The sequence below is a fragment of the Leptodactylus fuscus genome, chromosome 3 (genome assembly GCF_031893055.1).
Source record: "Leptodactylus fuscus isolate aLepFus1 chromosome 3, aLepFus1.hap2, whole genome shotgun sequence".
NCBI classification, from domain to species: Eukaryota; Metazoa; Chordata; class Amphibia; order Anura; family Leptodactylidae; genus Leptodactylus; species Leptodactylus fuscus.
This window is the reverse complement of record NC_134267.1, coordinates 1,457,479-1,473,887: the sequence shown is the minus strand read 5'-3', so window position 1 is coordinate 1,473,887 and position 16,409 is coordinate 1,457,479. Positions and strand designations below refer to the sequence as shown.

Sequence of the window (16,409 nt, the reverse complement as noted above, 5' to 3'; positions counted from 1 at the left end):
CACTATGTGCTGCCTGCATGTATACGTGCATTCACTATGTACTACCTGCATGTATAAGTGTATCCACTATGTACTACCTGTATGTATAAGTGTATCCACTATGTACTACCTGTATGTATAAGTGCATCCACTATGTGCTGCCTGCATGTATAAGTGTATCCACTATGTGTTGCCTGCATGTATAACTGCATTCACTATGTACTACCTGTATGTATAAGTGCATTCACTATGTGCTACCTGTATGTATAAGTGCATTCACTATGTCCTACCTGTATGTATAAGTGCATTCACTATGTGCTGCCTGCATGTATATGTGCATTCACTATGTACTACCTGTATGTATAAGTGCATTCACTATGTCCTACCTGTATGTATATGTGCATTCACTATGTGCTGCCGGCATGTATAAGTGCATTCACTATGTACTACCTGTATGTATAAGTGCATTCACTATGTGCTGCCTGCATGTATATGTGCATTCACTATGTGCTGCCGGCATGTATAAGTGCATTCACTATGTACTACCTGTATGTATAAGTGCATTCACTATGTGCTGCCTGCATGTATATGTGCATTCACTATGTACTACCTGTATGTATAAGTGCATTCACTATGTGCTGCCGGCATGTATAAGTGCATTCACTATGTCTTACCTGTATGTATAAGTGCATTCACTATGTGCTGCCTGTATGTATATGTGCATTCACTATGTGCTGCCTGCATGTATATGTGCATTCACTATGTACTACCTGTATGTATAAGTGCATTCACTATGTGCTGCCTGCATGTATAAGTGCATTCAGTATATGCTGCCTACATGTATAAGTGCATTCACTATGTACTACCTGTATGTATAACTGCATTTACTATGTGTTGCCTGCATGTATATGTACATCCATTATGTGCTGCCTGTATGTATAGGTGCATTCACTATGTGTGGCCTGCATGTATAAGCGCATTCACTATGTGCTACCTGTATGTATAAGTGCATTCACTATGTGCTACCTGCATGTATAAGTGCATTCAGTATATGCTGCCTACATGTATAAGTGCATCCACTATGTGCTGCCTGTATGTATATGTGCATTCACTATGTGCTGCCTGTATGTATATGTGCATTCAGTATGTGCTGCCTGCATGTATAAGTGTATTCACTATGTGCTGCCTGCATAAGTGCATTCACTATGTTCTGTCTGCATGTATATGTGCATTCACTATGTACTACCTGTATGTATAAGTGCATTCACTATGTGCTGCCTGCATGTATATGTGCATTCACTATGTACTACCTGTATGTATAAGTGCATTCACTATGTGCTGCATGTATGTATATGTGCATTCACTATGTGCTGCCTGTATGTATAAGTGCATTCACTATGTGTTGCCTGCATGTATAAGCGCATTCACTATGTACTACCTGCATGTATAAGCGCATTCACTATGTGCTGCCTGCATGTATATGTACATCCACTATGTGCTGCATGTATGTATATGTGCATTCTGTATGTGCTGCCTGCATGTATATGTGCATTCTGTATGTGCTGCCTGCATGTATAAGTGCATTCACTATGTGCTGCCTGCATGTATAAGTGCATTCACTATGTGCTGCATGTATGTATATGTGCATTCTGTATGTGCTGCCTGCATGTATATGTGCATTCTGTATGTGCTGCCTGCATGTATAAGTGCATTCACTATGTGCTGCCTGCATGTATAAGTGCATTCACTATGTGCTGCATGTATGTATATGTGCATTCTGTATGTGCTGCATGTATGTATAAGTGCATTCACTATGTGCTGCCTGCATGTATAAGTGCATTCACTATGTGCTGCCTGTATGTATATGTGCATTCAGTATGTGTTGCCTGCATGTATGTGTTCTCACTGTGCTGCCTGCATGTATAAGTGCATTCACTATGTGTTGCCTGCATGTATAAGTGCATTCAGTATGTGCTGCCTGCATGTATAAGTGCATTCACTATGTGCTGCCTGTATGTATAAGTGCATTCACTATGTGCTGCCTGTATGTATAAGTGCATTCAGTATGTGCTGCCTGCATGTATAAGTGCATTCACTATGTGCTACCTGTATGTATAAGTGCATTCAGTATGTGCTGCCTGCATGTATAAGTGCATTCACTATGTGCTGCCTGTATGTATGTGTTCTCACTGTGCTGCCTGCATATACATATGTGCTGCCTGCATGTATTTTCTGCCTCCTCCATGCCCTGTTTATCTTCACAAACTTCTGCTCATTCTGTCCATCCCTGGCTACAAAGTAACAACCTCATCCCCCGAGTTGTATCCGTGTGAGCAGCGCCCCTTCCATAAGCAGGCAGTCTATGAAGTGCAATGTGGCAGCCTGGGCATGTTGTAGACTTGAGCTGGGAATAGTTGCTCTTTTTTTAGCTATATTATTGAAGTGTATGTGCTGCTGCTGCTGCTGCTGTCTGGGATGTCCTCGTCCTCCTCCTCCTCGTCCTCCTCCTCCTCCTGCTGCCCCCTCCTTCTCCTCCACCCCCCTCTGCACATGAGCTAGTTGATGCAGCCCATTGCATTGTGTAAGACACGACCTGTTATGGCCACCACTACTTCCGGGTTCCAGCATTCTGGTCCAGACCCAGCTCTCCGCCTGTGCAGCACACACACTGGGAGCAGCGGCAGCACTGATCGGCAGCAGTGGCGGTGATCGGCGGGACTCCCAGTCTGCTCAGTCCCCGCAGCACATCCAGGCACTAGGAAGGAAGGAGCTAGCTAGCTGCAGGCTGCACAGTGGAGAGGAGCCCGAGCCCTGCACCCTGCACCCTGCACCCTGCATCGGACACTGCTCTGCCAGGAGATCCCCATCATTCATTCAGCACCTTGACAAGCCGCGCACCTATGATTGACAGCTCAGGTGGCTGACAGCCATGAGACTTTCCTCTGCTTTTTCTCACTTTTAAACTCATTTTAAGGGAAAAAAGGAGAATTTTTGTTTCTGCTCTGGGAAAAAGAAAAAGTCTGAGAGGCTGAATGACTCTTGTGTGTAAACTCTGGGAAGTCGGCAGAAGGATTTAATCTGAATATTTCTCATCTCTCCTCATCACTTGGTGGAGTAATTGATTGTCATCCACACTGGCCTTATATAGGATATATCTGAAAGTCAAGTAGCCAGGACTTAGCCAGGCCGATGGCTCAGAGGGTAGGTACTCCCTGCAATGGAAACGTGGCTCGGGCTCAGGCTGGGAAAACTTTTTCCATGTGAGAAGAAGAGATGATGTTTTCACTTTTCATTGGAGTGAATGCTCCAGTATATACACACTTATACAGCCATATGTACATCCATAGCAAACATATATGTGCAGACATATGATCTCATGTGCAATGAAGTGGATGTGCACTCAGATATACATATATATCCCTATATAATGCAATTAAAATACATAGATGTGTACATATATATGTGTCCATATATCTAGCTGTACATAGAATGTAGATTTACATAGGCGCTGATGTCCTGTGCTGTAGGGTGAACACATTAATCCATGTGGGCTGTGTATATTACATACATAGGGTTATGTTCTCCGGTGGGAAATATATATATATATATATATATATATATATATATATATATATATATAGTCTGGGGACTCGTGTACAATGTAGAGATCAAGTATAGGAGAAAAAGTAGTCACATGTTTATATTATGCACCTATGCAAAGGGGCTTACATAGACATGGGGGGAGTATTGACATATAAATATACATGGGGGCTTGTATAAAATGCAACATACATAGGAAGAGTATTATAGTATATACATGGGGTCTGAATAAATTATAGCAGAGGTGTACAGGGAGTGTAATATACAGAGGCTCATAGAAAATTCAGGGAACATGAGGGTAATACAGGGGTATATATATATATATATATATATATATATATATATATATATATATATAATCTGTAACTAGACAGATGAATGTACGCATACATACACGTGTTATATAGACATCGTAACTTTCACAACTTAACTAAAATATCTCCCATTTTAGACTTTAGAACACGTATTACTATAGTCTATGTACATTATACACACACAAACTGTATATATATATATATTGATCCTATTGACAGCAGCAGCAAGTAAACAATGCGAATTTGCTGCTGCCTATAGGAATGTAAAGCCAGATACAATCTCTCCTCGAGATCTGTCACTTCAGTGAAGTTGTATTCCAAATAACACAAGTAATCTTAATTGCTGCCACTTCTTGTGAATATGTGCACATAATCAGGAGCCTTGCAATAATTAAAAGTCATTAAACTTTGCATAATATGAGTGCTGAGCCATAATGAGCTATCTGGAATAGAAAGCTGCTTTGTTGCTGACACTTTAGCTCTACCAAGTGTCAGAATCCAAGATATTTACTAAGATCCACATTCACTGATCCTCCCCAAGTCTCAGGATTGGGAAACTTGTCACTTGTGTAGGCAGAACTTTTGATAAGAAGACAATGTAGGGTGAATGTGTGTAGCAAGTCCTGCTGGAGCTGCTCACAGGCTGGGGTCATTATATTACATCGTACACTACATATATCCTCTATATATAATAAGTGCATATATATATGCATATCTATATATATATATATTACTGGAGAGGTAGATGTATGTAATAAGCCCCAGCTGACACAACAGGCTGACTTCCCTTAATTGGCCTCATTGACACATGTTGGCATATGGTTATTGAATTAGGCAAACCCTTCTCGGCTTCATTTTCAGCTTCACTTCCCAACTGTCACCTATAAAATACATTCACTCCTTGTGATTTCCATTGGGTCCCTCCATGTGAATAGAGTAATAAGTAAATCTAATAAAAATGTAAGATCCTCCAAGCCTGGCCGAGTGACTGGAAAGAGCAAGCCATCCAGTGCAGCCACAAGCCATGGAGAGGATGATGATGATGATGATGATGGTGGTGGAGGGATCTGGAGGCCCCATCTGATGCCCTGTGCTCTCCCTTGTCTGATGGTGTCTTTCTATCTGTCATACAGTACGACGACTTGCCCCATTACGGTGGGATGGATGGAGTAGGGATCCCCAGTACCATGTATGGGGACCCCCATGCTGCTAGGTCCATGCAGCCTGTGCATCATATGAATCACGGTCCTCCTCTGCACTCCCACCAGTACCCGCATACCGCCCATACCAACGCTATGCCCCCCAGCATGGGCTCCTCAGTCAATGACGCCCTCAAGAGAGATAAAGATGCCATCTATGGGTACGTACAGATGCCAGCTCTTCTATGTAAAATACACGCTGCCCCCAATAATGTCCGGCTGACATGGGCAAAGCTCCTCCAAAATAAAGCAGAAACTAGCGAAAAGTTTTCAGCCCCATAGAACAGCTTGTGTTACGTAATTATAATGTTTTATGTGTAGTCGGGGTAAATAAAAAATGTTTTCACATACAGAAATGTTAGTAGGTGTGTACAGCGCTTTAGTGTGCCGCGATAATCATGTAGTCGGGAAGTTTGTAAACTAATGCGAATATTTATTATCGCAAATGCGGCTTGTTCTGTGTGACTGGTGTGTGGATGGTTTGTACAATATGGGAAGGTGCTGAAGAAATTATCAGTGAGTGAAAAAATATTCTATAGGTCATAAAAAACTGAGGAGTAAATATAGAAATAGACGCCAAATATTCCTCGTGTTTATTTCTCTTGACATAGATACATTGTTACAACCCCTCTCCACTCTGGAGTTCTCCCTGTGAATGTCTTAAATAAATGAAAGCCCCACGCTCCGCTTCATGTGAACACAAGTGTAATCTCCCTCATTTGTCGCACACTACTAATCTTACCAAGTTTATTTAGGCTGCTAACCTGCTATCTCCTGCACCAATAGCTTCTCACTCGACCAAAAGCAAAAAAAGAGAAAGTTGTCACAGAATAGAAATCTAATAAATGAATCCCTTTAACGTGGCTTGTAAAGTTCCTAAAACTCCAGGCCCTGCAGCTTTTACCGCATTCACACATTACAAGACTTGGGATCTTCAGGTCTGAATTTTTACATAATATATATGGACAGACCTGGCAGGAATGGAAACAACTTAAGTCATTTTCTATATAAAATTAATCTTCTCACTATTTAAAAATCAATCTTATTATTTATATTACGATCGAGTTTATTATTTGTCTCCTTGTTATAATTTCTTAAAGTGTCTTTATTTCTATTCTATTAATTCTATTAATTGTTATTAGCACTTTTTATTCCTTGTGGATCCTCCTCTATTTGTTACATTGTATTTGTGCATTAAAATTTACAAACAAAGCGAACAAAACTTGCAACAAAGAAGGTCAACGTGTTAACCCTTTCATAGACCGGCGCCTTGTGTAGGAGTCATTATAGAGCAGCTAATAATAATACTAATCCCAGATATTATTATCCCCATGTAGAGAGAGTCACTATACAGGACACTATATAGAATTAAGAAATGTCTATGTATTAGTGTGTGAGAACCGCCTCCCATCGAGCCTTGTACGCTGGATTTGTGTGCGGTAGTGCGGCTGGGTGCGTTTGCTGTAGTAGAGATTGTAATAATCAGATTATGGAATAAAAATAATCCAGAACGCATTGCATTTGGGCGATGTAGTGTGTGGAGTTGTGTATATTGGCGGTGAATGTGTGATTTTGAAAAGTTGTGCGTTTTTTTTCGTGTTCATTCGCTGCTTTGCACTGATTGTTGTGTATCGTGTACATGTCGTGTTTGTTGCATATGTTGTATCTGTCGTGTATGTTGTATATGTTTTGTATGTTGTGAATTCCCCACAATGACAATTCAAAGCGCGTTGCATTTAGTGTTGTAATGTTGTGGCTATACTGTGTGTGTTCTGTACAGGAGTTGTATAGATTTGTGTGATTGATACAACAGTACACACAGTTATTATAGTGAGATAATAGATCTATATTGTTATTCTATAGCGTTATGTTCCACCTATAGATATTCTTTGTACTTGTATATATTTAGGGGTTGTGTGTTTGCCTCCGATGTGTTGTATTGTATAAACCACAGCGACAAATCCTCAGTGCTGGGCAGTATAGCGACACATATACCAGCGCGCCTTGCATTGCTGTTTTTCGGTGTTTTGCCTGTTTGTTTGGTGTGTCTATTGACTGCTCTTGCCCTGGGCCTGTGCTGTTGTGTAGCCCTGAGCTGCCAGGGGCACAGGGGCATTTGCCCTCTCTGATCATGTGGCCTTATTGATTTGTTGTGTTTCTTTTGCAGACACCCCCTGTTCCCTTTATTAGCACTGATTTTTGAGAAATGTGAATTAGCTACTTGTACCCCCCGAGAGCCTGGGGTGGCAGGCGGTGATGTGTGCTCCTCTGAGTCTTTCAATGAAGACATTGCAGTATTCGCCAAACAGGTCAGCCAAACAATGCCTGATAATCCCCCAATATTACCCTGTCTACATATGTGATGAGAATGCACCTATACGTGGATGTACACATTACTCATATATATGCATATTACATACATATACACACATACATACACACACACACACACACACACACACATACATACATACATACACACATACATATATACACACACACACACACACACACATACATACAATCCCTACAAACTCTACCTATTATAATGAGCAGGAAACTCAATGGTAACTTAGTGATTCTTTTCCCTTATTATTTGGCTTCAGATTCGAGCAGAAAAACCTTTGTTTTCTTCTAATCCGGAATTGGATAACTTGGTAAGATTTTATTGCATCTGCATTATCTATAATACTTCATTTCCTTGCTTTGCTGTTTATTTTGCACTGCCTCACAATTTGCTCCCAGTGATCAGAGCCCAGATATCTGCCCCCTCTTTACCCTTTTTATGACACCTAGTAAGTGACTGCAGCTTCTTGGTTTATTTAGGGTTGTCAGAACCTTTTAGCCTCTTTTGTGCTATCACATCCCCCCAGAGTTGTAGACAAACAGATTGCAAACACATCAAAAGCCCCCCACTATTTAGGGGATTGCAATGGAAATGCATCCAGACCCTCAAGCCCTCACCATTTGCTGGAGTAGCTGGCTGCTGACTCTATGTATGTGTATATATATATATATATATATATATATATATATATATATGTGTGTCTATAAAGTCTGTTTTGTGCTGTATTAGTGATCCTAGTCTTTCTGCCTGTTTCTTTGCAGATGATCCAAGCCATACAAGTATTAAGGTTTCATCTATTGGAATTAGAAAAGGTAACGCATGTGATGTGGAATCCTAATAAGATCTAGCTAATAGGGAATTTGCATAGATGTCTTTATTTCTGGTTCTGTGTAATTACTGTCAGGACAAATCACAGAATCCATTCCTCTTTTCGGTTTAATTGCCATTTCAGCTACTAAATCCAGGATCACCACCGCCCAGGCCTGGTGTAGGGAGCAGTACTGCCGCATGTGTGAATTACTGCTTATATATAGGCTGGAATATTAGGATTCGTTTGATACCTGCAAAATAAAAATAAATAAAAAAAATCCTAAAATAAACTAGTGGATTGGAGGAGGGGGGGGGGGGGGGGGTTTAAGACACTGAGCTTTCCCAGGGACAGAGCTGTCTGGGACTGGGAGAAGGCTGATAATGTCATTTTACTGGCTGTTTTGCATCTGAGCAATAAAGGGGATTGCAGTTTGATGCCAGCTATAAAAGTCGCATGTCGGCTTTTTTTATTTTATTTATTCCATTTCTCCTTGGCTTTAAATATGAAAGCACAGGGCCCCATTCTTGAATACAACTGTTCTGTTCTATATTTTTTTGCATTGTGTTTTTCCCACCACCCCCTGTGATGATGATATGAAATCGTTGACTATAATGTCGCCCATGCAGGTCACTATCTCTGCTGTGGTCACAGCCCCAGGAGCAGATGAATTTAGCACGGGTGTTGCATTTGTTGTAGCTTGTGAATCATCTTGTCAGTGTCAATTTTCTAAGATATCTCTATTTTAGCAGAAAAGAAAGTTGCTCCTAATTCCTGATGCGTCTTGGAAGAAGGGTCTCAGGAGGATAATTGCAATGCGTTCCCCTTGTTTGTGCTACCAGGAGATCTTGATTGCTCTTGTCAATGTTATTTATCTACGCTTGATTATATAGTTTATTATTTTTTTTCTCTAGGTACATGAACTGTGCGACAATTTCTGCCATCGGTATATTAGTTGTTTGAAAGGAAAAATGCCCATAGACCTGGTGATAGAGGACAGGGAAGGAGGATCCAAGTCAGACAGTGAAGACATGACCAGATCGGCCAATCTAACAGATCAGGTAAGCCGAGCAGATCCCATCCCTATTGATATTCACACCATTTGCTGGGGCCTTTCTATTATTTGCATATGATTAAGGAAATGAACATTTTGGAATAATGTGCCTATTATTGCTTCATTAAGCTGTGATCTCGGATTAGACCTGGCAGGATGAGCTGCTACACAGGCTTCTCCAGCCAGCATGTCCTGCTTTTTGGGTGGCTTTTTCTGTTTGCTTGATTTTTTCCCCCTTCTAATAATAAAAATAAATGAGGGCAATTTAAAGACATTTGGAACCAGTTCAGACTGAATTGTAACTGCGGTGACTGCAGGAATAGCGCTGAGTCTGTGTTTATAGATGATGATCTGGTAGTAATATATATATATATATATATATATATATATATATATATATATATATATAGTGGGTGCAGTGATCACAGCAGTGTTGTGTGCTATACATGTATACTGTATATACAATGGGGCTGTATGTATATTGTATGGGATGTATTCCATGATGAAAGTCTATAGTTGGTAGTGGGAAGGGTATATGTGCTGCTACTTATATGGCTGACGTATATGATATACTAGATTTGATACTATTAAACATTGGAACTATAGATGGATACTGTGATTATACTACACATTCATTCTATATATGATCTAGTGGATGTAGTGATGGAACTGTATAAAGATGCCATATATAGTATGGTGGATGTAGTGATTATATACATTGGTGCTATATATGATCTAGTGGATGTAGTGATTATATACATTGGTGCTATATATTATATAATGGATCTGTATATTCATTCTCTATACGATATAGTGATCATACTGTATATTCTATATGTAATGTAGTGATAGTACTATAGATTGAGGCTATATATGATTTAATGGATGTAGTGATCATACTATACACTGATGTATATGATATAGTGGATGTAGTCATCGTATTGTACATTGATGCTGAATAAGATATAGTAGATGCAGTTTTCCTACTTTACAGTGACCTATAACTGATGTATTTACATTGTATAGATAAGAATACAGAAGATAAGATTTTTTTCCTTATAATAGATAAGACTATAACGTTTTTAATTTGCAGTAGGAACAATATCACACTATATAACAGATAAATGTGCAGTGGTGTTATTGCACTGTATATTAATACTATAGAAGACAATGGAGTGGGACATATGTATAGTGGTTAAATTATTGTGGTCACCCTGTATATACATTCTATATATGAAATATAACAGATACATGTGCAGTGGTGTTGCACTGTATATTAATACTATAGAAGACAATGGAGTGGGACATATGTACAGTGGTTACATTATTGTGATTACACTGTATATACACATTCTATTCTATATATGATATATAACAGATACATGTGCAGTGGTTACATTTTTATAATCACACTGTATATACATTCTATATATGATATATAACAGATACATGTGCAGTGGTTACATTGTTATAATCACACTGTATATACATTCTATATACATTCTACACATGACACATTGCAGTGGGCCCCGCTGATCGCACTGTATGTTTATTTCATTAGTATCTAAATATTCTGTGCAGTGATGTGATCACACTGTATGTGCAGTCTATGGATGAGATACAACTCATACACATATTGTATGCTTATTATAGAAGTATTTTAATTATGTTTAGTGGGTGCACAGCATAGTATTATTATCATTCATAGGTATCATATATAGATGTGTGTGTGTACATGTATATCTATATTTTATATTATAAATGGAGAGATCTGCGTTTTGTAGTTTCACTATTTGTCATGCTTTCCTTATCCCGTGAGGATATGGGGGTTTTGTGCAGTGATCGCACTATACATAGTAGTATACAGGGATATAGTGGCAGTGGGGCAGTACTTGCACTATATGTGTATTATGTGACATGGGGTTATATGCAGTTATTACACTATATATAGTAGTATATACAGGGATATACAGGCAGTGGGGCAGTACTTGCACTATATGTGTATTATGTGAGATGGGGTTATGTGCAGTGAGTGCTATAGGTAGTGGTATAGGCAGTATATAGTAGTCTAGGTGGTCTGGTAAATAGCACGGAGCAGGCCTGGGCTATGCTCTTGCTCGGTGCACGCTTCATTAGCCTGTCTTGTCAGTTTCCCTTGGCCGAGCATTCAGACCTCAGTGCACATTGCTTTGTGCACAGACTGCTTGCAGAGAGCGCCCAGAATCAAAAGCTGTAAAATCAGCCCTGTGTTCTCTATATGTCCATATACGTCTCCTATATACAAATATCTTATTATCCCATAGCGCCACTTTATGCCAGAGATGCGCCTTGTGGCGCTAACTGACCTCTGTGCTAGTCTGGCGCAGGAGGAGGCGCAAAGCATGAATTGTATTTCTCACTCAAGTGCTCCGAAGGGTCTCAAGGCTTATTGATAATGATTTCATTAGAAGGTCATTTTGCATTAATAAGGGGTTAATGCTTTGTGTGGTTAAACTGCTGAGATAATGTTGTTTCTATGGGATAAGGAAAGCGTGAGGCAAGGGTTAATTGACTGTGTGCATTAAAGGGGAATCAATGGTGGGGACTGCAGGGTGGGCAATGGGGGAGAGAATAGGCTCGGCAGTGTAAAGGTTAATTAGGCAGAGACTGGAGAGGAAGGGAAGGAAGAGTTAACATGTCGTTTGTTTATTCATTTTTTCTTGTTTGCTTTTTATTTGTATAATTATTTCTAAGTGTCAAATTCTAGTTATTATAATTGTACATTAATATATATGTGAGTGTGTATATATATATATGTATACTGTGTATAGCTTAGGTCTAAATAATGTATGTTTAGCTCATGCCTGCCTATGTTGTGTGAATCCAGTAATATGATTATTATCTACTAGACAGTATTTAGGGTATAATAAGAGTCTCTCCAGGGAACTGCTCGCTGGCTAATCCAGACACAGCCAAATCCTGGCAGCACAAGAGGCCAAGCAAGCCCCAGAGCTGGGCCACACTCACGACCCCTAAGGGTTAAATCGCTGGGCTGCGTGACTTTAATTTTTCTTAAACGAGTAATGGGATTATAGTGGAAAATCATGAGATTGCAATAGGAAAATGGAACAATTAATTTTATATTTATTATTATTATTATTTATTTTTAATGCTTTGATTTTACTTTGCTAAATGAAGATCTTGATTAACCCCTACACGTCCACTTCACAATCCCACCTAAAGCTTTGCGTCCATTGTAAACCACAGGCCTGAACTTCTCCACAAGAATACAATTCCCATCCAAGAAGTCTTGCTAGAGCCCAGGTTACTAAAAAGCTCTGCTGTGCAGGGGACATAAAGCTATTTGAGCAAATTACAAGAATAGCTCAAGGGCACGAATGAAATCAACACTTTAATTGCCTCCAAAATGAAGATTTATACCTCATTTTCTCCAAGAAATCATTATTTTCTTGAGAAAGTGACCTAGAAGCCGAGAGGATGACGGAACTTAAACAATTAGTAAATTCAGCTGTTGAATAAATATTTTAAAGAACTTGGGAATTAATTTTGGCCCCTGAAATGCGCCATTTGCGATAGATTCAGACACTCGGTCGTTAATGGGTTGATTTTCCTTTTTATTATCTCACGATACATCTCGCGTCTTTACTGCGTCCGTCTTGTAGGGGATTAATTCCTTCTAGTCTTTGTTGTGCTAGTTTGGGGCCTAACTCTGACGACTGCCTGCTATAGACGCGACTCTTAGAGATGTAGCAGTGCTCGGATTGTCATGGGGTATTACCAGTTGGTGAATTAGCCTTAAAATCGTCAATTCTGCTCCATTTCCATACATTGTATATTCTCCATATTAAGCCCAGTCTACTTAATGGATTCCCACAAGGACTTTTTAGAATTCCTTTCAATGTTTCCTCTATTGGATAGAATTGAGACAATTGTAACTAATTTTGTTTTTAGTCCATAATTCGGATCTAAGTAACTTTACCCGCACCCTTTAAAAAGTTTTTCTCTAGACTTAAAGTTCTTTGCACTTTCTTACGAATGCGGCTCTGCCAGTTTCTCCTACTCTGTTGTCTCCTTGCTGACAAGTGAAGATCCCCTTCAGGTGTTATGTGACCTGCAGGGGCTGTTTGCCTGTTTAACTTGTTTCCTTGCAAAGTATAGTAAAGAGGAGTGGGCTTCTACCAACACTAGAGCCTGTCCTTCATCTTGTCATGTAACCCAATGCCTCTTCCTGTCCAGCATCTGACCTCTGCACACAGCTCCACCTATGCTTACCCCTGGAGGAGCTCCTTATAAACAGCCATCTTTCATTAACCCTTTCTGGGACCTCCCCCCTAATGAGCTGCGACTTCTAGTCTCTTCTATTCCAAGTCGTCTGCTGCATAAAACTGTGGTTCCATAATTTGTTGGGTTCCCTTATCCTGATGCTTTACGCTACAGCTTATTGACTCTGATCACTCCAAATTTTAGTAGATTTTGGGTGCTAAAAAATAAAAAAGGGATAAAAAGTTTCTGCGTTTTCAGGACTTTACTGTTCTCGTCTTAGAAACCTCAACCACAATCCATTCTGCTCAACTGTGCGGAATATCAGAGAGGGGCAATTAGAGTTTAATAGGTAAAATGTGAAATGTTTTTGTATTGGTTTGTATTAAAATATTAGCAAGTACAAAATCTGAATATAAACACCTGGATTTCTAAGTGCTCCAAACTGTGCCACGTGTCTTGGTCTAATATACAGTGAGGGCTCAGATACCTTCTAGAACAATCTACTTAAGTTTATTAATTCCCATCTAATTCTAATAAGAAGGGTCAAAAGTAAGGCTTGTTCCTCCAAATGAAGGACACTTTGTATCACAAGGTATCGCCATTGTACAATGAAGTGTCTGCTAATGAAACCCAAACACTTCAGTTTGGAGGGATCCGTGTACTTGTACCGGCCAAGCTGATCCACCTGTCGAGAAGAAAGAAGAACTCTAATATTAGGACCCCCTTAAAAAAATAAAATACAAAAAGAAAAAAAGATGAGATGCAAAACCTTTGAACTTTTTTGCTGTAATTTCTCCTTCCAAAGTTTTGGAGCAGCTCAGGTTTCTCCTGCCCTCTGGCTACACAGGAGTTAATTTGTCTATTTCATAAGTTACAGATGAGAAATCCGCACTGGACGTCTTGAAATTGGCAATTAACGTGATACACGACAATATGGTAACAATAAGACGCCAGTGACTTTCTCACCATTTTACAGCTCTTAGATTCTTCTTAACCCTCCAATATTTTAATTTTTTTTGCTCCAATTATTTTCCCCATTACCGATCTGGCTTTTATTTTACCTCAATTCCTAAATTTGAGTAATAAGAAGGGAAACGCTAAATAATTTTAGAAATCGACTTCAGAATAATTGAATGAAGAATGTTTTATAATGTATCTAATATACCGTAATTATTAATCTGCCATAATATCAATATTTTCTCCACTTATTTCTAATAACTTTTCTATTCTATAAATGACAATAGAAGTAACTCCATATAATATCCACAGATGCGGCAGAACTTCGTTTACTCGGTTTCCTGCATTAAGTTAACTTTTAGTTGTCGTAGAAAATCGTATTCATTGTGTCGGAGGACAAACTCGGCTCTGCTGTATCTATAGAAAGTCTATTATTGCTGATAACATTCTGGGCGTTTAGGTTCATCCCTTGGCACCGATATTATAACGCTTTATATTAAGAAAGTTACTACATGTAAGGAATTAATCACGTACTAAAGCAGGAGATGTGTTACAAGATAACGAAAAGATAGAAGGAATTCATCGACACCGCAGGATCCACTTGCGTCGCAGATCGAGCCTTTACAATCCCAAATTTTTGCTTATTTAATTTTGAAATATTTACAAGAATGGCCCGTTAAACTGGAAATTTTTTGCAAAAACTTTTGATACTTAGAGAATAACAGTTTGTTTGTTTTTTCTAGTCGGGAGGCAATTAATGCAGCCATCTAATATGTGCTAAGATATCGCGATGAGCTGGAAAGCGTCGAACCTAGAAATCTCTGTAATGATTTATTAACTAAGGCTGCAACTTTTTTTTAACAGTCGCTCCGGCCTCCATTAACTACTCAGGTTCTAAAAATAAGAAATAATTAGATAATAATTGCTTTGTTTGACATATACATTGGCCATACGGCGAGTTTCTAGCTCCGTAAATGCACGTCAAGGAATGGCCGCCATAAGTGACCTCGTCTGCGATGTATTAACACATCTCAGGACACCAGGAGACCTTCTTATACTTATGTTGCACATTTTAGCATTTTATTGATCTCCAGCAGACAACTTTGACCCATCAAATATATTTCTAGTAAATCAATACCAGATACCTACAATAAATAACTATATAATGGTGTAGTTTATTGGGGTGTAACAATATGTAACGGTATAGTTTATTAGGGTGTAACGATATGTAACGGTATAGTTTATTGGGGTGTAACGATATATAACATTATAGTTTATTGGAGTGTAACAATATGTAACGGTATAGTTTATATGTAATAATATATAAAATTATAGTTTATTGGGGTATAACAATATGTAACGGTATAGTTTATTAGGGTGTAATGATATATAACGGTATAGTTTATTGGAGTGTAACAATATGTAACGGTATAGTTTATTGGGGTGTAATGATATGTAACAGTATAGTTTATTAGGGTGTAATGATATATAACATTATAGTTTATTGGTGTGTAACGATATGTAACGGTATAGTTTATATGTAATATATAAAATTATAGTTTATTGGGGTATAACAATATGTAACGGTATAGTTTATTAGGGTGTAATGATATATAACGGTATAGTTTATTGGAGTGTAATAATATATAACATTATAGTTTATTGGGGTGCAACGATATATAACGGTATAGTTTATTGGGGTGTAACAATATGTAACAGTATAGCTTATTGGGGTGTAATGATATATAACATTATAGTTTATTGGGGTGTAACAATACGTAACGGTATAGCTTATTGGGGTGTAATGATATATAACGGTATAGTTTATTGGGGTGTAACAATATGTAACGGTATAGCTTATTGGGGTGTAATGATATATAACGATATA

General features: G+C 38.8%; 1 protein-coding gene across 5 annotated transcripts in view; it reads left to right on the top strand.

Annotated features, from left to right (window-relative positions):
• Window positions 1-2,556: 2,556 nt before the first annotated feature.
• The window catches only part of MEIS1 (Meis homeobox 1), a 138,010-nt gene continuing 124,157 nt past the window's right edge, over window positions 2,557-16,409 (top strand). For 2 of the 5 annotated variants that reach the window (XM_075266952.1, XM_075266956.1), the window contains exons 1-6: window positions 2,559-3,180; window positions 5,027-5,253; window positions 7,260-7,401; window positions 7,699-7,749; window positions 8,201-8,251; window positions 9,162-9,308. In XM_075266952.1, coding sequence (XP_075123053.1) covers window positions 3,169-3,180; window positions 5,027-5,253; window positions 7,260-7,401; window positions 7,699-7,749; window positions 8,201-8,251; window positions 9,162-9,308 — 630 coding nt within the window. In that variant the 5' untranslated portion in view covers window positions 2,559-3,168. Of the gene's footprint in view, window positions 3,181-4,952; window positions 5,254-7,259; window positions 7,402-7,698; window positions 7,750-8,200; window positions 8,252-9,161; window positions 9,309-16,409 lie in introns of those variants that run through there. The other 3 variants (XM_075266954.1, XM_075266955.1, XM_075266957.1) reach the window with 3 other exon arrangements.